The 26,107-nt window shown below is 39.8% G+C and overlaps 1 protein-coding gene across 1 annotated transcript; it reads left to right on the forward strand.

Annotated features, from left to right (window-relative positions):
• Window positions 1-26,107, forward strand: LOC139946349 (alpha-N-acetylneuraminide alpha-2,8-sialyltransferase-like). The gene is made up of 7 exons (XM_071943989.1): window positions 1-293; window positions 18,143-18,268; window positions 18,932-19,103; window positions 21,363-21,475; window positions 21,775-21,864; window positions 24,836-25,080; window positions 25,532-26,107. Exons 1-7 carry the CDS (start codon window positions 61-63, stop codon window positions 25,768-25,770), a joined length of 1,218 nt encoding a protein of 405 aa, XP_071800090.1. The 5' UTR covers window positions 1-60; the 3' UTR covers window positions 25,771-26,107.

Raw genomic sequence — 26,107 nt, forward strand, 5'->3', positions numbered from 1 at the left:
TTCTGCAGACAAGTCAATTTCGCAAACATACACATTTCCGTGTTCCCTTTTTATAGGACAATGTTACATTGGAACCGGCTTTTACGAATTGCAATTTGCACTTCAATCCTCTGCCTCATTTCAACCTCTTTATTGTTGAATCTGAAATATGTACGTACGTGCACTAACCCATCAACGAATGAACATGACGAAGCAACTCGGAAAACTCCGCCAGGCTTCTATAAACACGGAACAAGTAACGAAACAGCTAACATTGATAATGCGGTGTTTGGGAGTAATATGACACCAAGAAGGTATGTAATGGTACATTGACGTAGAAAGCAATGGTGTTTGTTCTTATTAAACCAATTAACAAATCACATCCAAATAACGGTGTTTTAAGGTGTTTGTTTTTGCAAGGGTTGAAGCATGTCAACTGTGATTGGTTTTAAGATTATGATGATATTATGTAGTTTACGCATTGCATGCTAATATTGTGAGTCAATTTCAAATCATAGGGGCCTACCCATTGTTCTCATCTAAGTTCACTTTTCACTGCATGCACAATTTGGGGCAGGAATCTGTACTGGTGTCCCACTCTGATCCATAAAGTTTGCGGTTAAAGGCACTGGATTCTTTGGTACTCAAAATAATTGTTAGCATAAATTCTTATTGGTAACGAGAAAAGGAGAGCTCTTGATAGTATAAAACAATGTGAGAAACGGCTCCCTCTGAAGTAACGTAGGTTTTGAGTAAAATGTAAATTCTCACTCGGATATTAAAGTAGGTTTTTTTACGCATCTGAAAGTACACAAAGCAATGAAACAAGAGTGTTTATCTTTTATTATTCTCTTTGCAATTTTGATAACTAATTGAGCACCAGATCAAACAGGTTTATTTGTCTTTGCATACGTTGGGATACACAAAGTGACTAGCTGTAAAATTAAATCCGCGAAGGATAGCCGCTTATTAAAACACTCATATAACACAAACATAATGTTTATTTTAGCCACCAGGCTGCCCAGCCGCATAAAGTGAGGAGAAAACATATATAATATATACATATTTTTATATTAAAACAATTTTTTAATTTTAATGTGTATGTAGTTGCTGGGCACCTCTGAAAAACAGTGTTTCACTGAGAGGTTTCCCCAGGGTAAAGAAGAAATAAATAAATAAAACCATACTAGCTTGTGGTTGTAGACAAAAAAGTAACATCCAAATAAAACTGGATAGTCAATAAAACTGGATGGTCATTAGTCAAGACAATGTCAGTCTTTTATAAAGCATTGTTAATTCCCCCTTCACAGTTGCCTTGTAAAATGGCAACGCTAACGATGGCAAAGCAATAAACTTATTTGTAACCATAGCAATCAATCCATATCAGTAGCATGGAGCCAGATAAAAGCATTGAAAATGCTATTGTATTCATTTAAAATTATTAAAACAAAATCGCCTTACAAAATAATTACCGGTAGCCACTATTATTATTCCATAGGGGAACAACTATGCTACACAAAGGACACAAGTTGTACGTTAATGCCATCGGACCCTTTCGGTACAGAAAACAAAATAAAAGTTCACAGATTTACAAATAACTTACAGGGTTTACAGAAGGTAGTGGTGAAAGACTTCTCTTGAAATATTATTCCATGAAATGCTTTACTTTTTGAGAAAACAGTAAAACAATATCAATTCTCGATATCGAGAATACGGATTTATTTTAAACACATGTCATGACACTGCGAACGCGCGGATACAAGGGTGGGTTTTCCCCGTTATTTTCTCCCGACTCTGATGACCGATTGAGACTAAATTTTCACAGGTTTGTTATTTGATATAGAAGTTGTGATACACGAAGTGTGGGCCTTGGACAATACTGTTTACCGAAAGGGTCCAATGGCTTTATTATTCATTGATATAGAAACCAGGATTATATCGATTTGATGCAAGAATCTTGAAACCTAAACATCCTTTCAGCAAACTCGGGGGTGCAGTGAAAAGAGAGTTCTAAATAGTCGCATTATTTAGTAGTTTCATTTTGTCACCAAACTCCCAGCAAAACTCCCAATACCATGCATGCGCAGACGAACACTTTACTAGCCTTGATCAAGGCGCTACAGCCAGCCGCGATCTGCAAAATCCCAGTCCCCATCACTGAATTCCGCCAGCGCACCCCCATACATAACACAGTGCATATAATACGTCTACAGCGTATGTACACATACGTACTGTACATGTACATGTACCGTACATGTACCATCTGTGTACGGTACACTTACGGTACATGGGTACTTCCTAAGTAGCGAGCCACGTGTGCGAGGTTGAAAGTAGAAAGACACGACCGTACTCACGACTTCGCTATACTGTTCTCGCTGTACAATGTATGGTAATGTACATTTGTGTATGCACTGCATGCGTGTGCAGCGAACCGGGCCGGGGAACAGTACGTCAACAGCCTTGATCAAGGCTAACACTTTACCTATTAATTTATATACTTTAAAGACACTGGGGTCGATTTCACAAAGGTAGTCTAGTCCTAACTTAGGACTAGTCCTAAGCAATGCTAAGAGATAGGACTGGTCCTATCTCTTAGCATTGCCGAGGACTAGCCCTAAGTTAGGACTACCTTTGTGAAATCCACCCCTGGACACCTTTGGTAATTGTCAGTCTTCTCAATCGGCGGTATCTCAACATGTGTATGGAATAACAAACCTGTGGAAATTTGAACTAAATTGGTCGTCGAAGTTGCGAGAGATTAATGGAAGAAAATTACCCTTGTCACACAAGTTGTATAATTTCAGATGCTTGAAATCGAGACCTCAGCTGAGGTCACGAATTCAATTCAAATATTCAAATATTTGAGTACGAAATTACTTTTTCTCAAAAACTATACGTTACTTCGGAAGAGCCGTTTCTCACAATGTTTTATACTCTCCATTGCTCTCTATCATGTAAGTTTTCACGCTAACAATATTGTTTTGAAAATTACTAATAAAAGTGTCCACTGCCTTTAAGTTGTGTGGTTGTGATTCCTTACGTTAGATCAATATTTAGACACTATAGCTATATAGAAAAAATGACATTCTATGTGCTATGGATAACGGCCATGTGACTGCCCTGATTCTGCTTGATTTGAGTGCGGCTTTTGACACTGTGGATCACACTATTTTGCTCAAGAGACTTCGTGATATTATTGGTTTACAAGGTAATGCCCTTAAATAGTGCCAATCCTATTTGCAAAACAGACCACAACATGTTCGCATTGGCAATTCAACATCGGATCCAGTTGCTCATGATTTTTCGGTCCCTCAGGGGTCAGTTCTTGGACCGCTGTGGTTTACAGTTTACACCTACCCAGTTCATAGCATCATCATGAAACACAATCTAAATTATCATGTATATGCTGATGACACTCAGTTATATTTCTCTTTTAAACCATCACAAATTTCTGCTGATGATGATAGCATTAATCATATTGAAACATGTGTTTCTGAAATTCGTGTTTGGATGCAGGACAACTTCCTTAAGCTAAATGATCACAAGACAGAATTTCTTATTCTCGGTTCACGGCAACAACTTTCTTAAATTACTATTCCCCACATTAATATTGGTGACTCCGAAGTCACCGCTGTTACAAAAGCTCACAATCTTGGTGTTATATTCGACTCTTCCATGACACTTAGTTCACATATTATTTCTAGTATTTCACGCTCTACAACATTTCATATCCGTAATATAGGCAAAGTAAGGAAATATTTGACACAAAATGCAACTGAGCAGATACTCTGTTGTAGTTTCTAGATTGGATATGTGCAATTCACTTCTATATGGCCTTCCTTGTACTCAAATTGAACGTCTTCAACGTATTCAAAACTATGCTGCTCGTGTTATTACCTTAACTAAAAAGTCCTGCCATATAACGCCGATTTTAAAAGAATTACACTGGTTACCGTTAAGCAGTAGGATTAAGTATAAACTTTTGCTTTTCGTGTATAAATCGCTCACCAACAATGCCCCTGCATATATTGATGATCTTCTCAGCTCATACAATCCTCCTCGAAAAATCAGGTCTTATAATTCTAGCCTCCTTATTGAGCCCATTTCCAAACATTCATGGGGAGACCGCTCTTTTTCACATGCTGCCCCTCGTTTATGGAACAAACTGCCTGCACTAGTAAAACCATCCGTTTCTTTGACCCAATTTAAAAAACAACTGAAAACACATCTTTTCAAACAGGCATTTGATTCAATGGTTTAATTATTGCTATTTTTGTTACCTTTTAGGATGTTTTTTCTTAAATATTGCATTTGTATTATTGTATTCTATACCACATGTTCTAGATTTCTCTCAACTTAGGTTTACATTTAATTTTTGTTGTTGTTATTGTATATTAATTAATGCTATTGTTTGTATTTTAGCGCCATGAGCACTTCTGTGGATTTGTGCGCTTTACACGTTTTCATTATTATTATTATTATTATTATTAGAATTCTTGAGTCACAATCATGTCCACTTGACCAATAACGCGTCAGACACACTCAATTAATGTTAGCATAAACATTTTACCTGGTAATGTGCAACTGGAGCTGTTGATAGTTTAAGCTTCTGATTCTGAAGGCACACAACATGCCCAAAGGGTGTTTTTCTTTCATTATTCTCTGTGCTCAGTCAATTGAGTCCAACATTTCCAGGTTTGTTATTTTTGTTTGGATACATCAAGTGAATGTGTTCAGTGTCTTTACATGAAATCCAGTCAAATTAAATTATTAATCGAAAGTCCTTAGGCCCTATAGCGATTACCACCTGATAAATATACACAGACACAAGGATTTGTTGTTGTAGTAAACTCTGCCAAGTGATATCCACTCATAAAGAAGTATACCAGTTCCCATTATAATACACTTTGCGACCAATTCGCAAAGGGTCCCAATTCCTCACTTTGCGAACGGCAAATTTCCAATCCGGAAAGGTTCCCACTTCTCGGCGATTTGCCAAAGAAGGTACCAGACTAATTACAATTATCCCGGACAAATAATGAAAGACTCATGACACAAAGTATTTGTTGTTCGCTGTCTAGCACGGACAGGGTCAAAATTTATTTCTCTCAATTTTTACTCTTTTGTTCAACAGAAAACATTTAAACAATGAAAGGAGTCAGCCAACTCAAAAGGTTTACAACAAAGTGGACAAAATGCCACTACACACAGTTCTTTTCCTCCAGTGATAATACTTGAGGACCTTCCTGATGTCTACCGGGAATCCAAGAACATTCAATTCAAATAAGTTCGCCGCGGACTTACAAAACATTGCATCCCAATATAAACGGCTTTGGAAGTGTCTACTCCAAAGCACTGACTCCACCTCACAGTGTCTATTACCGGTGAAGCCAAAGGGACCTGGCAATAAAAACAAGCATGCACATGAGATTTAATGGCTGACACCTTAATTTTTGTCTCTTGTTATAAGTATACATGTATACATAATACATCACCTGCTCCGAGCGTCTGCCGAAGCATTTCTCATAGGAGTCTACCTGAAAGACACTATGAATTCAAGCTAATTATTTATATTTTATCATAATTTAAGTCAGTTTTTACAAACCACCAAACAAGTTGCTTGTCATGCAATGCGAGCAACTTGCTAAATCCCCCCTCTCCTTTTTGTTACAAATAACTGGGGTTTAATTCATATTTCTTTATTTATCTTATTATTATTATGATTATTATTGTAACTATCCTTACATCCTTCTTACAGTATTCTCTTCTGAATTTGAAGAATATTAATGCTTGTGATAGCGTTTGTCGGATTACGTGGTAGCTAAATTCTGATTGACTTGAATTGATTGAATGGTTTATTCGTCATGTATTATACAAATAAATGAAATTTGCAATCTTTTTGTACAGCAACATATAAATTATTAAAAGGATGAGTGCCGTCCCATTTGTATATGGGCTTATCTTCTACTCTTAGATTTGTTCTATTAAGGACACTTGAGTGGTTGATAATATGAACGTTTGATGTTATTTCTTCTCTACCAAACTTGTGAGCTATCTTATTTATATTTCTCGTGGCTGCTAGCCCTGTCCTTGTTCATCCTTATCAGCCATAAACACAATGCATGTACATGTACTTCACTTAAACGCTCTAAAACTGCCAGAAACTCAAGCAGAGTATTTTGCCTTTTGCTGTATCGCTTTTCCCGATACATATGACAAACTACGGTCCGGGATTAAAAAACCAGAGATAAAAAACTTGAAAAGTGCAAAACTCTGGAAAAACCCTCGGCCACGGCTTAATAAGCCGCCTGGAACACATACATGCTGATGTCCACATTTGTTAACGCCTTTTGCGTGGTTTACTAAAATTAAATATCATCTTGTTAAAACAAAAAACGTGTCAAACGTCTATAAACTTTGTTTACCTGCTTTACTGCGTAACGCAGGTACAAACATTTCTTAATTTCATATGCGTATGCTACTCTGATCACAATATCTGACTAGTGTGAGCTGGCGGATACCCTTAATATTTCTTTTACCCGTTTATCTATCTCCCATGTGGGACTCTTGAGGATGTTATTGGTCTCTATGTGGATAACAAGTGTCGTCGAGCCTGGTTTCTGTGCATCAGCCTCCGTAACCGACCGTTCAGTTCAGCACGCCTTGCCCCTGACAGACTGGACCCGATAGTGCGACCTCCCCCAGGTAGTTGGTCTCCATTCCTTTCCGCACTGGCTACGATTGAATCGCCCATTATCCACGATGTCATTGATTCTGAAATAATAAGAGAAAGAAACACGGCAGCAACAGGCACATACTTTTTGATGCTGTATTTAGCACATGTTGGTTTGTTTGTTTTGCACACAATTAGCTAGTAAATCCACTAGGTCCTTTTTATTTGATGAAAGTGTTATACTTTCAGCATTCCACATAGTGTACCTGCGGAAGGACAAATTAAGTTAAATTAATTGATAAAGGCCTTTTCATTGTCCTACGGGATTTGATGTCGTGATTATTAGTTATTTCTGAATTACAACATTCGGTTTGGTCACACGTAAATTTGAAACGCGGAGGACTTCCATCGTCCCATTTCCTTAATTTCTTCTTCTGAGAAGCCGTTCTGAGAAGCCATTGTGGCTGCTCCAATTCTGAAGCTATGTGAGCTATACCTTTCTGGAGGTAAACCTATCAAAACAATTCCTTGTTTCAGTATGTGATTATATTGATATGATGTCAATTGGTTCCCCATTAAAGTGAACAAATAGCGGTCCATGATGATTTGGCCTAATTTGTAGGAAATCTGACATGGCTTTCACCGGGCAGACATCTAGATCACCTGCACTTTCTATTCTTAAATAGGAGGTTACGCCTCTCTGATCGGTTTTTGAGTATCTGATCCGTAACTGCATGAATGTTGTGTGTTCGGTTTTGATTGATACATCCTGTTGAGATAGGACTCTATCAGCTTTCTTGCTGCTGCATGTGAATTCCCCTACCCGTAAAAAAACGAAAAATGCCAATGTAAATGCTGCTCTCCATAACATGTGTTCATAGTGTGATTTACATAGGGATACCAGCACTCTTGTCAATTGCTTAAGTATATTAAACGTGATAGGGTGCCTAATATCCTTATTTGGCTTAACTCGCCTGCATCCCTACATAATCTTCTTAATGATAAAACTATCTGATGGGTTTTTCCATCCATTGGCTTTGTGTGCGAATGCTAGGGTGTGCCTTCATCAAATATATGGATGTATAGACTAAAAGGGGCTTTTACTAATAAAATTATTTATTTACATAATTTTGACGGATTTTTCCTTTTCTCTTAATAAATTTGGTCACTTAAATTTAATTTGCATTCTACTTGGATATTCTTTTACATTATTTATGTTTTAAGGAATGTTTCTGTTTTTGTTTGTTATTAATTTGTTTTCACACTGTGCGAACTTTCTCCAATTTTACCCTCCTAAAACTGGTTCTCATCTCGCAGTCCATGCTTTATATTTTATTTTATTTTTATGTTTCAACTGTTTTATTATTTGTCTTATTACTTGTATTACACCAAGACGTGGGGAGGCATGTCTTTGGACCACAGTAATTATTTTGCTTTTGTTTCTCCTAGCCCACCTGGAAGTATATTTTTGTATTGTGATGTATTGTTGAAATGGCTGAATAACTAATAATAACAATAATAACAATAATAACAATAATAACAACAATAACAACAATAATAACGACGACGACGACGACGACGACGACGACGACGACGACGACGACGACGACGACGACGACGACGACGACGACGACGACGACGACGACGACGACGACGACGACGACGACGACGACGACGACGACGACGACGACGACGACGACGACGACGACGACGACGACGACGACGACGACGACGACGACGACGACGACGACGACGACGACGACGACGACGACGACGACGACGACGACGACGACGACGACGACGACGACGACGACGACGACGACGACGACGACGACGACGACGACGACGACGACGACGACGACGACGACGACGACGACGACGACGACGACGACGACGACGACGACGACGACGACGACGACGACGACGACGACGACGACGACGACGACGACGACGACGACGACGACGACGACGACGACGACGACGACGACGACGACGACGACGACGACGACGACGGCGGCGGCGGCGGCGGCGACGGCGGCGGCGGCGGCGGCGGCGGCGGCGGCGGCGGCGGCGGCGGCGGCGGCGGCGGCGGCGGCGGCGGCGGCGGCGGCGGCGGCGGCGGCGGCGGCGGCGGCGGCGGCGGCGGCGGCGGCGGCGGCGGCGGCGGCGGCGGCGGCGGCGGCGGCGGCGGCGGCGGCGGCGGCGGCGGCGGCGGCGGCGGCGGCGGCGGCGGCGGCGGCGGCGGCGGCGGCGGCGACGACGACGACGACGACGACGACGACGACGACGACGACGACGACGACGACGACGACGACGACGACGACGACGACGACGACGACGACGACGACGACGACGACGACGACGACGACGACGACGACGACGACGACGACGACGACGACGACGACGACGACGACGACGACGACGACGACGACGACGACGACGACGACGACCACGACCACGACCACGACCACGACCACGACCACGACCACGACCACGACCACGACCACGACCACGACCACGACCACGACCACGACCACGACCACGACCACGACCACAACAACAACAACAACAACAACAACAATAACAATAACAATAATAATAATAATAATAATACCAGGGGTGTAAAACCTAACTGTTGTTGTTGGAGTAGCTTGTGAACAGGGATCCAAAAAGTGTCTGCGTTATTGATCACTACTGGTTCAGTGACAATAGGCTAGTCATTATATAGGATTTGAGGCCTTGCATGGTGGGGTATCAATATATATTTGGTTTGCGGTAACACCATGTGTGTATATCTACTTGCCAGGTAGAGCTGTTCTTAGGGAACTGTCTTGCTTTATTCTACTGCCGAGGAGTAGATAATCGGAGGTTCGGGAGACTTCTCAGTTCTGAAAAGAACCGTCCTGCTGTATAACTATTACCAGGGCGGATGGTATAGAAATATGACTGGACTACTACTTTAGCTTAAAGGATCGTAATGACTGTACTGCCGCGGAGTCAGTTCGGAATTGGTCTCAACGCTAGTCATTGTTACTGTTGAACGCCCATTCTTGGGTTGCATTGTTACCACCTATATCTATTGTGATTTTGGGTTGCATTGTTACCACCTATATACTAGTGTAATTTTGGGTTGCATTGTTTACGCCTATACTATTTGTGATTTTGGGTTGCATTGTTACCACTCATGATACTATTGTTATTGATTGATGGGCCATTGGTTCCTGGTATCCCTAAGGGAATTCTCTCTACTTGAGGTTGATCGTTTGTCCCTGCATTATTACTACTACGATCACAACACTGTCACCAAACTAGTTATAGGAATAGCATTATTAGTTTCATCCACACTAAAATTACCTTCAATCCTGTTTGCTACCACTCTGGGCGCGGCACGTCGCTGGTCTTGTTGAACAGGGCTGTGTCCCTGGTGACGGCCCTGGTTGCCGTCGCTGACCCGTTACCGGTTCAACCCACGGATGGTCTCGCCCTGGTTGTGCCCGTGGTTCTGGGTGGCTATCTGCCGTCACCTGGTGTTCGTGGGTGCGTAGGTTGCGCACCGTAACTTGATTAGCAGCCAAACGTTGAGTTGCACGGGTTTGTGCCCTTGTTTGTCGTCCATGGCCTTGCCCCAGTGAGTGTTCGTGAGTTTGTCGATTGCGGTCCCTCATTTCGCTTCTGAGCCCGTTTTCTGCCAATAATTTACCTTGCTATTAAAGTAACTTAGGCTTACTGTCGAATATTTATGTAGTTTTTGAACCGCGATCGAAAAATTCTGGTAAGAGAAAAATCGGGAGAAAAAATATTTTGACCTTCTCTATCCGTTGCCGAGACAGAGAGTGAACTGTAACACGGCTTACCGAAGCGTTATCGAACTAAGCCGGTTGTGATTGGTTCTTCAAATTGATAGAACCTTTAAAACACGCATCATGATTGGTCCAGACCGTGCGTCTCCAAAAACAAGGAGACAATGAGGCCTAGCGGACCGGATCACTATTTGCCGTGGATAAATGAGTTTTTCTTCGATGCTCGAAATAAAACTTTATTATTATACTTATAAATGCACTCATTGACTGGAGAAAACTCCGGGTCAATGAGGTTCCCACTTCCAGCGAGTTGCCCAGAAGGTACCAAATTAATCTACTTCTTTATATACAATCACATCATCTTATTACCACCATATTTATCCATATCAATTCACATAAATTAATTTACCACTTCCTCACAGGCTACAATGCCTATTAGCTTCTTGTTTATAGGAACAACCTAAACTTACCGCCAAAGCAAATTTTGATATAAAAATTTGCCCAAACACCCCCCCCCTTTACAAAACTTTCTCCGATTGTGAAGTGGAAAACCTCAACCCGTCTGATAAATTTTGAAGGAACCAAATGAATCATGTCTTGCCAGTACGCACCTTCCGGGAAGGGTTAATGAGATGGGGGTGTTTTATAACATGTGGGTTTTGCATCTCCCGAAGTATCTTCTTTGCATACATATTTAAATCCCAAGTGCAGCGTTTGTCTGCCCTCCTTTAACTTTACCTTGATCCTTCGCCCTTAACAAAATGTCTGACCAAATTAACCGTGTGTTGGGTAGGATGTTCCTAATTACCTTTAGGCTCTCTTTACCCTATGTCTACTCTGTCCCGAATTTTCCTTCACGATATCTTTGGTCCCTAGCTATAACACTATTGTCGTCGGGACCTCGCCTTTTGTCAGGTATCTCCTGAGCCTAGTACCAGCCGTCCAGGCGTGCCCCAGACAGGCCTTTCCATGTCACTGTACCACCACTGTGCCGCTGCTGTGGTGAATGATACTGTCCCGGTACCCACGTTCTTGCTTCGAATTGATGAACATCTTTGGGGTCCCTGTTACCCTATGTCTTATCTGTCCCGAATTTTTCTTCACGATATCTTTGGTCCTTATATGTAACACTATTGTCGTCGGGACCTCGCCTTTTGCCAGGAATCTCCTGAGCCTAGTCCCAGCCGTCCAGGCGTGCCCCAGACACGCCTTTCCATGCCACTGTACCACCACTGTGCCGCTGCTGTGGCGAATGATACTGTCCCCGATAAACATCTGTATAAAAACAAATTCAAAGAAAAACAGCCTGGGTAATCTGTTCTGACCAATATTTTATCTTGTCAAAGTCTTGTATGTAGTTGGAAATGTTGTACACAATTTGTTAACAACCAACTCAACATTCACCAATCTTTTAAATGATTTGTTCCTCCCGAACCCCAAACATATCCTGCAACTATGAACTGAAAAGGGTGTGGGGTTTACCTGATGACCTTAATCCCTGCTTTAAGATGTGATTAACTTGTCTGGCTGACATAGGGTCCCCCCTCAATGTACAAACAGTGAAGTATTGGCATTCCTGTCAATAGAAATGATTGAACTTTACCCACTTGATCCGTTTTTGAATATCTTAGAACTACTTGCAAATTCCCTTCCTGATTAAAGGAAATATCACCAATACGCAACGCCCGGGAATTTGCCATCGTGAGTTGTAAGCTCACTCACCCTCAGAAAAACCGAAAAGGGCAACCAAGAATGCTGCTTTTAACAGCAGAGCTTTTTAATCATTCATCTTCTCTTTTCATCTTTACACTCTTCTACGTTTGCATCGAACATTTTTGTCTTCACTGTAAAAATTACACCCTGTAATTGAACCTATTTTTAATCATGCATCTTGTCATTTCATGTGTATGCTCTGTTACATTTTAATCCAACATTATAATGTTTGTTACTTTTTGTAACCACTTTACGAATTGTTGTCTTCACTGCCAATAATTACACCCTGTAACTTGAATAACCGGATCACTCGATCATTTTTAATCATGCGTCTTCTCATCTCATGTACATACTCTGTACGTTTAGTCCCACATTATAATGTTTGTTACTTTTTGTAACGACCGAATTTTCGTCTTCACTGATAATAATTACACCCTGTAACTTGAATAACCGGATCAACTGATAATTTTTAATCATGCGCCTTTGTTTTTCATATATGTAAGCTTTACGGTTTAGCCCGCCTCCATTGTTCGTTACATTTTGTACCGACATTTTTACGACACAACGTGTCATTGCCTTGGAACATCAGTGCTGTGTTGACCGCCAGATACGAAAAACCAACCGATATTGGAAACGTACACCTAATCTATGCAAATCAACGCTTTCAGGTTCAAGCTAGTACTGACCTCCCTGCTAAGCTATGGTAGCTGCTACTGTTACCGATGATACTTAAACTATATAACGACTAAGAAAAGACTAAATTAACAAAGCTTTAAAGTGTATATTGATAGCATAGCCAGATAAGCCTTACCCTGGGTACCGCACCCAGTCCTATTCAATGTTCCCGCCAAACCATTGAACCGTGTAACTCTTTATACATAACAAGTATAAAGCAGATTTATTCTAATTCGCCCCAGGACCCAACCGAATAATTCAATATTTTGCAGACTGGCGGTAAAAACTAACCAGACTGCTCAGCACTGGAAATGTAATGGAACATCTTGAATCTTGCCGAGGGTCCAAGCGTCTACAATCCTCTTTCATCTTAGAAACAATGAAACTACCCGTGGGATCCTCCCAATATTGTGCAATTTATGAACATATGAAATATAACTGCAAGCATAGAGAATCACACTGGATTCACCAACTCAAGACAGTCAAACCCTTTGGACTAAACATAAACACTGGTGTTAAATAACTTCCCGTTACCCCCACTTCACTTCTGCGTGAGAACTATAATGTTGTTTATATTCTGTAACACAAGTATAAACTAAGTTGTCCTATATATTTGTTACTATAACTATCTCATGTAAGTAACCCCCCCTTCTTTTTTCCACAGGTCCCTCATACCTATTTTTAATACCATCGTACCTTTGATCTTGCTTTTCTCTATTAATTGACCATTGTTAATTGCGTCATGATGCAACTTGTTCTCTAATTCTACCCTTTCATGTTTCCCTGCATTGTTAAAGAACAATGCATTTACCAATTTTAGGGTCCAGTAATCCATCCTTTCACATGAAACCTCCTTTGTCCTCGCCACTTTACTCGAATTGGTTCATAGCCACCAATTGTTTCTGAAATAGAAACTTTGATTGGCTGTTATTTTCCCGCTTCTTTCTTTCCCGCTTCTTTCTTCATTTAATCCATTTCCCCTCTCTTTTTCTATGAATGGATATGTATTTGTTTGTACTTGTTTTATGCCTCTGAACTAGGTCCGGTTTGGATCGAAAGCTAAGGCCATCTATACCCTATTCATTAAACATATGAAATACCAGATACGTATGTACCAATGGAAGAAGATGCAAAGGTCTTTAATTTTAATATTATGCAATAGGCTACCCCTTGATTTATGGAAGCTGGCCATTTAGTGCCTAATAATGATCAATCATTCCGAAAGGTCATAATGAAACTTGGTATTGCCCTTCTATTCTTTATGTACACTTTGTTCTAGAGCTTGATTAACACATGGTGCTGTGACGTGCAATGCCAATAAATCATCGTCAATTATGCCCATGATCTTACTGGTGTTAATTGCTGCCTCATTCTAAAAGTGCGCCATCCCCCCTTATTGGACGAGCTGCTGCTCTCTGTGCGTACGATCTGACAATATTTCAATAATTCTATGTGTTCTATGGAGATGAGCTCCCAAATACACTGCTACATAAGTCAAAAAATGCAGAGGTCCATGTATGTATAGAAGTAATTGGACGCCTGTGTTTATTATCTTTCCATATTATAAAACCCCCCTCGTTTACAGCCAGCAAGAATTATTGTGTCTTGACCGCTATTTGTACTACTATAGGGTCACTCTGCTTTATAAGATCACAGCGAAATCCACAAACTCGCTATGAATAATCTTAAAAAATTTAAGGTTAGCGGTAGGCTATTTGTACTACTATAGGGTCACTCTTCTTTATAAGATCACAGCGAAATCCACAAACTCGCTATGAATAATCTTAAAAATTTTAAGGTTAGCGGTAGGCCCTCGCCCAATTCGCTACAAACCGATATCAATGGATTAAAGGGAGTTGATGGTTAATTCATATGCTGCATGTTATTCGCCATCGGTATGCTTCAAGAGCCCGCTGTGCAATCAATGGACCCCCACATGCTACTGCTCCCTACTGTACTTATTTTGCACCCTGCATTTGAAAGTTGGGCACCATGTATGGAATACCCTGAATATTGACTAGAGTTTGCCAAGTTGTACACTAGACTACTAGGCTTACTTATTCCTGATTGGCCTGACTGACACAAGCTCTGACTAACTTTCATATTAAACGGCAAGCTGCCAGAAAAATTATGATTGTCCGCCCTTTCTTGTCCTTGTGTACCTGTACTCATGCTTTGAGAATGTTGGCCCGTTATACCCCCGAGTTACGTGTAAAGGCCGTGAAAAATCCTGACTATTAATTTGTGGGATGTTCGCAATTATTGGCCCTTTATACATACATACTAGATGTTTGAAACCTTTCCGTATTCACGGTACTCGTGTTACCTATCTAGCGTTACTGTTGGGGCTGTACTTGCCCCAGCATTATGTATGAAAATGTAGCGACTCACCCGATTGGCCCGGCTAGTAAGCCATCGGCTTCACCACTCTCTGTAGCCGCCCATCTTCGCCCTCCTCATCAGGTTTCACTTGGATTTCTTCAATGCGGTTCCCACTTCCAGCGAGTTGCCAAGAAGGTACCGATTTGTGCGAAACTATACAATCTATCTTAACTCCTCGGTGGCAGAATATTCAATGACGGTTCCCAGAAAGACAAGCACCCTTTCCCCAAATGCATTGCTTTGGTTGGTTGAAAAGAACAATGGAACCACGTCTGAATGCGCCCTGACAATCCCAATCGCTTATAGCCCCGACTGTGCAACCTGACTATAATTATGCATATTTCCTGGTGTTAAATCGGTTTACTGCGTTACGCATTAAACCCTAATAACAATTATTCACGCAGGACACCAGTGAGAACAATACGAGTTAACGCTTTGCAGGTTCACGTTTTGTGGCTTTCCTTTTTCAGATTGTGTTTTCCTATTCTTCCTTCGTGGACATAATTACTCGCACCGGACTTTTGGCGATGTCTGAAAAACGCGACAGCATTTTGAAATAAAATGTTCACAGGCTAGTTGTATTGTATACGTTTAAGGAAAAACAACAAAAGGAAAAAAAAAGGCCGTACACATACCCCTATTAACCCCACAGTTTAATATATTACCATTTTGTTATTTGCGAAACTAAATAATGCATTTTTAATTTGCTTGATTGGTTTTGTTTAAAGGAAGGAACCCATCGCTATGAAATCGCGGATAGACCAGGGGTGGATTTCACAAAAAGTTAAACTAGTCTTATCTTGAGTTAAGACGAGTTACTAGTCCAAACTTAGGACTAGCTGTACGTTTTTGATATCTCTTAGGACTAGTCCTAAGTTAGGACTAGTCCTAACTGTTTGTGAAATCGACCCCTGGCCATGTTGTGAGTAGCTTTTTCTATTCTGTCTAGAACATAATCAAACACGAGAAAACGACTGAAACAAAGACTTACAGTCACAGACATTGAAAGGGCCACGAGGTCGATCTGAAAAGTATCAGGTGCGTTCCCAGTCGGGTATCTATTCATAGCCTCTGATCCAGTTGATTTGAAGTATGGACTTCCCCAGGGGTCCATATTGGGTCCCTTGATGTTTCTAATTTTTTACCCTCCCACTTGGCAATATCATACGTCATCATAACATAGACTTTATTTATATATGCTGATGATGCACAACTATAGTGTTCCTTTGACCCTAGAATACTGTGTTTTACTGATGTTCAAAACAAGATAATAATAATAATAATAATAATAATAATAATGACGTCTTCTGTAGCGCCGGTATCCACAACAAAAGGTGCTTATGGTGCTTGTAAAAAAAAAAAAAACCGTTCCCCCTTGGTTGTTCTCCAGCAGTACAAAACACGATGTCCAAAATTTTACAAAACTTATGCGGTTTGATGACAATGATGGTAGAAGGATTCCCTGAAAAATATTACTCGCTGAGGTCGCTGAGCAACACTGGACACTATTGGTAATTGTCAAAGACTAGCCTTCACAGTTGGTGCATAAAATAACAAACCTGTGAAAATTTGAGCTCAATCGGTCATCGAACTAGCGAAATAATAATGAAAGAAAAAACACCCTTGTCACACGAAGTTGTGTGCGTTTAGATGGTTGATTTCGAGACCTCAAGTTCTAAATCTGAGGTCTCGAAATGAATTCGTGGAAAATTACCTGTTTCTCGAAAACTATGGCACTTCAGAGGAAGCCGTTTCTCACAATGTTTTATACCGTCATCCTCTCCCCATTACTTGTTACAAAGTAAGGTTTTATGCTAATAATTATTTTGAGCAATTACCAACAGTGTCCACTGCCTTTAAGTAAAAAGAAGAATGGTGTTTCTATCTTCTTGTGATGGTCAAACCAGCCCATCCCCTTCACCCCCACTCGTCTCCATTTTCACTGTTAACCCCTTGCTTTTTTCTGTTTTCATTCATGCATTTTCTACTTCTCACTGCTCATTATGTTTCACTACAGTTTTAGAAAGACTCTGCTAGGGTCTAAATACCATTTATTTGATTGCTTTTGATGTATACATTTATCTAAATTTGTATAAAATTGAAAGGATCGAACTGTTCCCCAAAGCCAAATATAATTTGGATTTAACCAGAATTAAAGGCACTGTACACCTTTGGTAAAACCAGTCTTCTCACTTGGTGTATCCCATTAAACAAAAAACATATGCAAATTTTAGCTCGATTGGTCGGCGGGAGAAGAATGGAAGAAAAAAAAACACCCTTGTCGCAAAGCTGTGTGCATTGAGTTCGAGACCTCAGCTGAGGTTTCAAATTCAATTCAAATATTTTAGTGAGAAATTACTTCTTTCTCAAATACTACGTTATTTCAGAGGGAGCCGTTTCTCACAATGTTTTGTATACTGTCAACAGCTCTCCATTCCTCGTTCCTAAGTAAGTTGTTATGCTTGTTTTGTTTTTGAGTAATCACCATTATTGTCTATAGTGCCTTTATAAGCCTTATAATTGTTGTAAAAAGAAAACAATACAGCTGACTCTTGTTAAAGGCTACCGGTAATTGTTTACGGTGATTAGTTCTTAAGGTAAGAACGAACACAATAGGTTTTGTAATTCTTTCATCTGTCTCAACACTCATCTGATTACATTCTAATGTGTTAGTTTTCGACATTATCACCGTGATGGAAGACAATTTCATCAAAATGAACGTTTTGTGGGTTAGGGCTAAACTAATTATTCCATGATCGTTGACGTGTGAAGGGGGAATTAAAAATGCGCTGTAAACGATTGCCATGACTAGAATAGACTATCCAGTTTTATGTTCAGATGTTACAATGTATCGCTTTAGACGGCTCGGCGGTCCAGACTCTAATGTGTTTCACTTTTTAATGTTCCTTTTTTAAACTAGGAATACCTCTGAATATGTTAAGTTCCGGTTAATCCGAAGCCCTACAGATCACCTGGTGTTCCGTTATCATCACATACTATCATCCACGAAATGGAAGTTGAATTCTACCAATATGGACATATTCAGGTATATTTAGATAAGCAAACTGTTTACACCAAATTTGTTAATCGATTTGTTTTAATTTGTAAAAACATTGACCGGATATACATCAAGATAAGAACATATTGGTCCTATTTATTACTTCAAACAGTACACAGAAACATCAAAGTCAGATTGCGTCTAAATTTACATTCATTCCATTAAAGTGTTATAAAGTGTTACTAAATTACAACATTTTAAAGAATGCAAGGCAATTCAGGAAATGGAAGTTCGGATGAATGTTTCTTTTTAATTTTAACAATATTGTCAAAATGTTGACACTAATTTATTACTAGAATTTGTACTGTTTTGCACAAACATGTGTTCGGATTTCTATAACTTAAAGTGACCATTACTTAATTGTAAAATGTTTAGCTCATCATTAGGATGCGAACCATAAGAATGAAAATTGAGTAACATATTATCTACAGAGTTGTGATGGTCTTATTTGGCAAGTGAATGCTTAACTGTTCAAATTGAATTTGGTTTACTCTATTGACCGTTGAGTGCTGAAACAGATAATTTTCAAACACAATTGAGTAATCCGCATGTTAAACAAAAAAGTATGTTTTGTTAAAACTATAGCAGGAATCAATTTTGTTATTTTACCAATTTTAAAATAGTTTTGGAATAATCTTTCTCGATTTTCAGAAAGGAGCTTTCAAAAGGAACAAGCCTGAAGGGGCAGGAAGATTTTATTCTAACACAACGCAACACGAGAGATGGGGACCGTATTCCTTATTTTTTCACCGCTACCAACACAAAGACTCCCATAGTTTACTACAATGTTACAAAGGAGTTCCTCGCTAGGGACGTTCCTAAGGTATACGTAAACACGCAACTTAGCAACTAAGTGATCGCAATATATCCTGATAAACACACCATCATGTTTTATGGTTTATTTAAATAACAATCACAAATTTGCGGTCCAACGACCGAATTGCATTCTGAATTTGCATTTAAAAATTCATTCACAAAATAAAATAAAAAGTAAAAGATTATCAAACATTCTGTACAAAAGGGGAAAATTTGCCCAAGAGCAAAATGATTAGTTCACACTCATTATGCTGATGGATGTTAGTAAATTGCAACTGTGGAGACTTCATAATTATCTTGTTACTGGAAATGAGCATCTAGAATGTATCTAAGCGGTCCCCAACCTTTAAACCAGGGGCCCAGGGTTTCTAACTTGCTTTGCTTATGTTTCACTTAGTTACTTGTTCATGTTTGTTGTGTTGTCATTTAGCCTAATTCGAGAAAGACTCTGCTAGGGTCGAAACGTCATTCCATTAATTGTTTGTTTTATTTTAAAGGTATAGGTTTTTTTAACAGAGGAGATTAAAGCACATTATAAATGGATGTCACTGTGGGGTTTTGTGTTCTTGAAATTATTTTCTACACATTTTTATATGTATTTTTTAGATTTTTTAAAATGTGACAGAGTGTCACAGGTTTGTCTATCAATTAAGCCGCGGATTCGGTCTTTGTTCTCCCACGTATAGGCCTACACATTATTTCGATTTATTGTTTGAAGCTAAGTCCTTTTTCGTTTCTGTGCGCAAACCGAAAATTGAATAATCTTAATTTTGTTACTTGAAGCCACTTTTGGTGGTGTGAGGTCAGGGGGCAGTCATGATTGATGTGGCTGATGGTTTGGGAGCTGCCACACTGGCACAGCTGGTAGCTCTGATGCTAAGAAAGAATGACGCGTTACTGCCAAAGCTATACCAGTTCTAAGTCTTAGGCGAGTTGGACCTAAACCCCAGAAGGAACATCCCCCCCGTGAATGTCTAGAGGAAGGAGTTGGAACAAAGTCACGGATTAGTAGACTTAGTTACCAGACAAAACACACTGTAACGATCCTCTATAGTCCCCTTCTCAGATAGGATTAATAAGATTAACCCATAGCGGTTCGTGAATTTCCTGCCTAGCACAACTCATAGCGGTTCGTGAACTTCCTGCTAGCACAACGTTTGTGCTAAGCAGGAAATTCACGAAACGCTATGAGTTAATCCTATCTCGAGTTATATTACGACGAGTAACTCGTCATAATAAGGAACACGTTGCCTTGAATCGGTCGAGTTGGTATTTGAAGCGTTTGTAGCCGTTTGTTTAAAGTCACCTGGAAATAGATTTGTTTTCCTTTCAAACATAAGAGTATATGCTTACGAACAATAAAACAATTTTTTTAGTAATTGTTTGTCACGATTTATTGTTTAAAAAATATATAAAGTTGTTTGGGGGGCTGACTCCGTCTACCCCTTTTGTGACGTCAATCGAGGCAGACTTTGCCTGCAATGCGTATAGTAAACACACGTGCAAAGTACATGTACGTCCAAGTCGTGAGTTGGTACATTTCAAAAAGTGTTTTTCTGCATTTTTTTTTTTTTTTTTTTTTTTTTAAACGTACAAACTCACGACTTGGTCCGTACATGTACTTTGCAATTGTGTTTACTCTACGCATTACAGGCCAAGTCTGCCTCGATTGACGTCACGAACAGCGCCCTCTCGGGTCGGGGTCTACTCTTAAATTTGTAAATTACATAAGAACTGATTTTTTAAAACCTTAGTTAACTGTTTATTCACATTCCACTCATCAAAGCACATATATTAGTGACAAAAGCTTTATTTTGAAAAAATACCACTTCCAGGTAACTTTAAAATGCATAGGTTAGAAAGATGTTGAAAACTTAGGTAGAATACAATGATCCACACAAACATGCCTCGAAATTGCAAGGTTTTCCTTTGACCTCGTCGACTAACATGGTCGGCCATTTATGGGAGTCAATTTTTTTACTTCTATAAATGGCCGACCGTGTTAGTTCGCAAAGTAAAAGGAAAACAAACCACGCACTTTCGAGGCAAAGTTGTGTGGATCATGTATTCCACTTTAATTTAAAACATCTTTCCGATCATATGCATTTGAAAACAAACGGTTACAAACGTTTTTATAGACCAAGACCGATCCAAGGCAACGTGTTTCTTTAACTTAGGATGGGTTCAATGCGTCCTAACGTCTATGGATAGGCCTACGGAACTTAACTTGTCCTAAGCTATTGAATGCTTTTTGGCTTTCTTGCAGGTTTCTCCTCTTTCGGGTCGAATGTTCCCTAGATGCAGTGTGGTTGGTAATAGTGGAATTCTCTCTAACAGTAAATGCGGACACGATATCGATCAAGCAGATTACATCATCAGGTAAAGACTTATGAACATGATTTTGGTTTAGCCGATTCCTTTGAGCTTTTGTAGGTATTCGTACTCCAAGTTAGTTAACAAAACAAAAAATTATTAAAAAAGAAACAAGAAAAAAGGAAAAGACGTATTGTGCCCTTAGGGGCGTGGCAACCCCTGCAGGATGCCCGCCGGTCGATCGGAGCTCTTTCCGGTCCCCAGGGAAAGACAGATTCAAAACTAATTTATTTGAAATAATAATAATGTTATTGACTACATTGTTCTAATAATAAAATTGTAACATTTTGTCTGTTCCTCACTAGGTCCAATGTACCACAAATACGCCCTCATACGGTGGATGCTGGACGGAAGTCTAATTTGACAACAATGAATCCTAGTATTGCTACGCGAAGGTACAAAATAATGGTACATCACACAATGTAAACACGTAGACAATTTATCTCATTTTATGAAATGATGCTACACTGTAAAAAATTACCGTAATTTTACGGTGAAAAGTACGTAAATAGCTACGGTGTTTTACCGTAACGAGATTTTTCCATGACTTTACGGTGCAACCCCGTAAATACCGGCTCGCAATGCACCATGGGATTGTCTAAAAAAAAATACCGTAATTTTTACGGTGATAACGACATTTTTCCATGACTTTACGGTGCATCCCGTAAATACCGGCTCGCAATGCACCATGGGATTGTTTAAAAATAATTACCGAAATTTTTACGGTGAAAAGTACGGTGGAACCCATAAATAATGGCTCGCAATGCACCATGGGATTGTTAAATAAAATCACCGTAATTTTTACGGTGAAAAGTACGCAAACATCTACGCTGTATTTTATATAAAAAAAAACAATTTCCTTGACTTTACGGTGTGTAACCCCGTTAATACCGGCTCGCAATGCACCATGGGATTGTCTAAAAGGAATGACCGTAATTTTACGGTGAGAAATATGTATATTTCGACGGTGAATTACCATTCTCGCTTTTGCTCGCCAGCCTTTTATGGCCAAAATCCGTATCTGGGCACACCAAAAGAACTCTAGGGATCATCGCGCACGCGCAATGCTTATGAGGAAGTTCAGGCGGGGCGACTAGAGTAATTAGATTTACCCACTTTTTTGTACTCTATTGTACAATCCCGTGCTCATGGGTTATTACTTAAAGGTATGATACATCATTGGCTTTGGTTCTGGAAACAATGAGTTTATTCCAATTCCAGTCGTCTAGTTTTCAAAATACCCATCATTGGTAACCTGTTAAGGTTTCTATTTCATCAGTTATTCTATGTGGATGTTTATATTGTGTTATGAAGACCACTAAATGCAGCGGCTGAATTCGATCAGTGCAAATCGAAAGCAGTTGTTGCCTTTTGATGGTGTTCAGAACTTTTCTTGAATATCAGCATTTAAGATGGAACTATTTTGAAGGGAGATTATTATCTCATTTGCAGTTTTATGATGAAAATTATTTAGAATTATATTTCTTGCCAAATTATTTTGATAATTACCAAAGCTGTATCGTACCTTTAACATATGGTTATTTTCCACTTTTTAAAATACAATACCATTGGAGTAATTACACTATTGTAATAAGCCATTACAATTACGGTCAGGTTCCACTTTTTCAAATACGGTCCCATGGCAGTAATATCAACGTGTAATATACCGTACAAATCACGGCACTCTCTAACCTCGTGTACGGTTTTACACCGTATTGACAGCCTTATCACCGTAAAAATAACGCCACAACAGCTTCCTCACCGTGAAAATCACGGCACACCGTACCTTCATGTACGCTTCACACCGTATATTGACAGCTTTCTTACCGTGAAAATCACGGCACACCGTAACTTCGTGTACGGCACACCGTAACTTCGTGTACGGTTTACACCGTAAACTGACAGCTTTCTCACCGTGAAAATCACGGCACACCGTAACTTCGTGTACGGTTTGCAACGTAAAATTTACGGGAATCGGTTGGCATCTCGCTGCACAACCGATTCCCGTAAATTTTACGGGAATTTTTTTAGTGTACTCGAGTATGACTGCTCAGGTACGAGTACGAGTACGAATAAAAGTAGCATTCGAATAAGAGTACGAGTTTCATCAAAACAGTACCCAACTAGTACTCAAATAAGAGTACGGACTATCAAAACGGTACCCCAGTAGAACTTGAATAAGAGTATGAGGTTTATCAAAACAGTACCCCAGTAGTAATCGAATACGAGTACAGGTACCCATCAAAACGGTAAACCAGTAGTACGTGAGATTTAGAGTACACCCCCTCGAATAAGAGTAGCCTACGAATACCAGCCAATGGTACCCCAGAAGTACTCGAACAAGAGTACGAGTACTATCAAAACGTTACCCCATGCAGTAGTACTCGAACAAGAGCACGCGTACCATCAAAACGGTACCCCACCAGTAGTACTCGAATAAGAGCACGAGTACCATCAAAACAATACCCCATAGAGTAGTACTTGAGTGAGAGTCTGAATACAACGGTACCCCACCAGTAGTACTCGAATAAGAGTACGAGTGCCATCAAAACGGTACCCCACCAGTAGTACTCGAATAAGAGCACGAGTACCATCAAAACTGTACACCAGTAGTACTCGAGTAAGCGCATGAATACCATCAAAACTGTACCCCAGTAGTACTCGAAACAGAGTACGAATTCCATCAAAACTGTACACCAATAGTACTCGAAACAGAGTACGAATTCCATCAAAACTGTACACCAGTAGTACTCGGATAAGAGTACCAATACCATCAAAATACCCCAGTAGTACTCGAATAAGAGTACGAATACCATCAAACTTTACCCCAGTAGTACTCGAGTATTAAGAGCACTAGTACCATCAAAACTGTACCCCATTAGTACTCGAGTAAGAGCACTTGAGTACCATCAAAACAGTACTCCAATAGTACCAATACAAAGTTCGAGTCCCGAGGATGGTTAGAAGGAAACACACTTATGAAATAACAGCGAAACCATGACCCTTTGATCTTTGATTTTAATACTTTCTTCATGTAGTCACTAGTAGATCCAGTAGGTTTCCTAATAAAGCAACTGTATATTATTAATTTCAAAGCTCATTGATGATTGGTTGAAGCTTTTTAATGCCATCTTGGTTTTTAATTGAGCTGTAATCCAATTTATAAACACTTCCCTTTTATTTTTTTATAACGTTTTATTCTTGTTGTGTATCTTTTAAGCTCAATTCGGCCCTCGGGCTGCCGTGTTTGAATTTTAAATAAACCAATAATGATGATCCCCGACTGTTATCCGTGCGAATGAAGTCTTAGATGTCTAGGTAGACCCCAATAACAATGTTTGTGTTTTTCTCTGTCCTTTCGCCAAGATTTAACAAGCTGAAAAAAGTCACAGATACTGTTGCTTTTGCAAAGATCGTTCAGGAATACTACGGTATCCTGTGGTTGCCATGTCTCACAGCTACTAGTTCAACTGACGTATGTCTGAAGGTAAAACACACACTGGAATTGGAAAACGTCCGGAACCTCACGGCAGCTGTCGCAGATCCACGCCATTTTCTAGCCATATACAACTTCTGGAAACAGAGAAACCTTAAACGGGCTCTTTCGACAGGTATGTTTGTCGCCCTCTGTCGACCACAACAATGCAAATTGGGATAATTAATGCGCGTGCGAAGCGCCTGAACATCTGACGTCACATAGGGACTCAGTCTAACCCCTATGTTTATGTTGTTATGTTGTTGCCACTGTTGTTGTTTTATATTAGTATGTCGTCTTACAAATTTCGGATTTAACAAAATCAACTTTACATTAGCGGGACTTGAACCTTGAACCATACAAGTTAAAAAATCCAGCATGGGAAAACATTTGTCATGCTTATTGACTAACCTAGCACACAATATGTTTACAAACAAACTAATTAGACAAGTCGAACGACATCATGCAGGCCGCAATCAATGGCAAACACAATTTATTTTTTTAAAGTGCGGTCAAAATGAAGTCAACACTTTAAGTTATATCAGTGTTAACAATATTTAAATGTATTTTTTGTGATCCAACTGAAGGTTTCTACATGACTCACTTGGCACTGACGATGTGCGAAGAGATACACCTCTACGGCTTCTGGCCCTTCCCATACAGGGTGTCAGACAGAGTGACAGACACATTGAGGAAAGTCAAGTATCACTACTTCGACAACGTTGGCTTCAGTTCGTTTCATTCAATGAACGATGAGTTTGCTGTACTTCTTCAAATGCACGTTATGGGAATCCTCAATTTGCACACCACAGAATGTGGTGTCTGACAATTATTATTTAGTAATTATATTACATGATTGCTGATTCAGAGTAAGCCTTTAACTGGTTTCCATTGCCATGTACATTGCTACTTTTTAAGAATTACTTTTAAAGTTTACTATAATTATTACATAGTAGTTTCGCTTGAAACAGTAACAACTTTATATTTTACTTGCGGATGCGATACAAAATTTGACGTCACCAATTCGCAACGAATAATATTGATTCGGGTTGGCCAATGACGTTCAATTCATATCACATTCGCATATTTCGCAGGAAGTTGAACCGACGTGGACGGAGATTATGTGCCCCCCCCCCCCACAATGAACTACTGTAAACACAATA

Source organism: Asterias amurensis, chromosome 13, assembly GCF_032118995.1.
Source record: "Asterias amurensis chromosome 13, ASM3211899v1".
NCBI lineage: Eukaryota > Metazoa > Echinodermata > Asteroidea > Forcipulatida > Asteriidae > Asterias > Asterias amurensis.

Excerpts from the sequence above, each read along its gene's own strand:
- LOC139946349 (XM_071943989.1), top strand. The coding sequence starts at position 61 with ATGTTACATTGGAACCGGCTTTTACGAATTGCAATTTGCACTTCAATC. Across the intron at positions 294-18,142 it reads AGTAATATGACACCAAGAAG|GAATACCTCTGAATATGTTA; the intron begins GTATGTAATGGT and ends TTTTTAAACTAG. Across the intron at positions 21,476-21,774 it reads CAAGCAGATTACATCATCAG|GTCCAATGTACCACAAATAC; the intron begins GTAAAGACTTAT and ends GTTCCTCACTAG.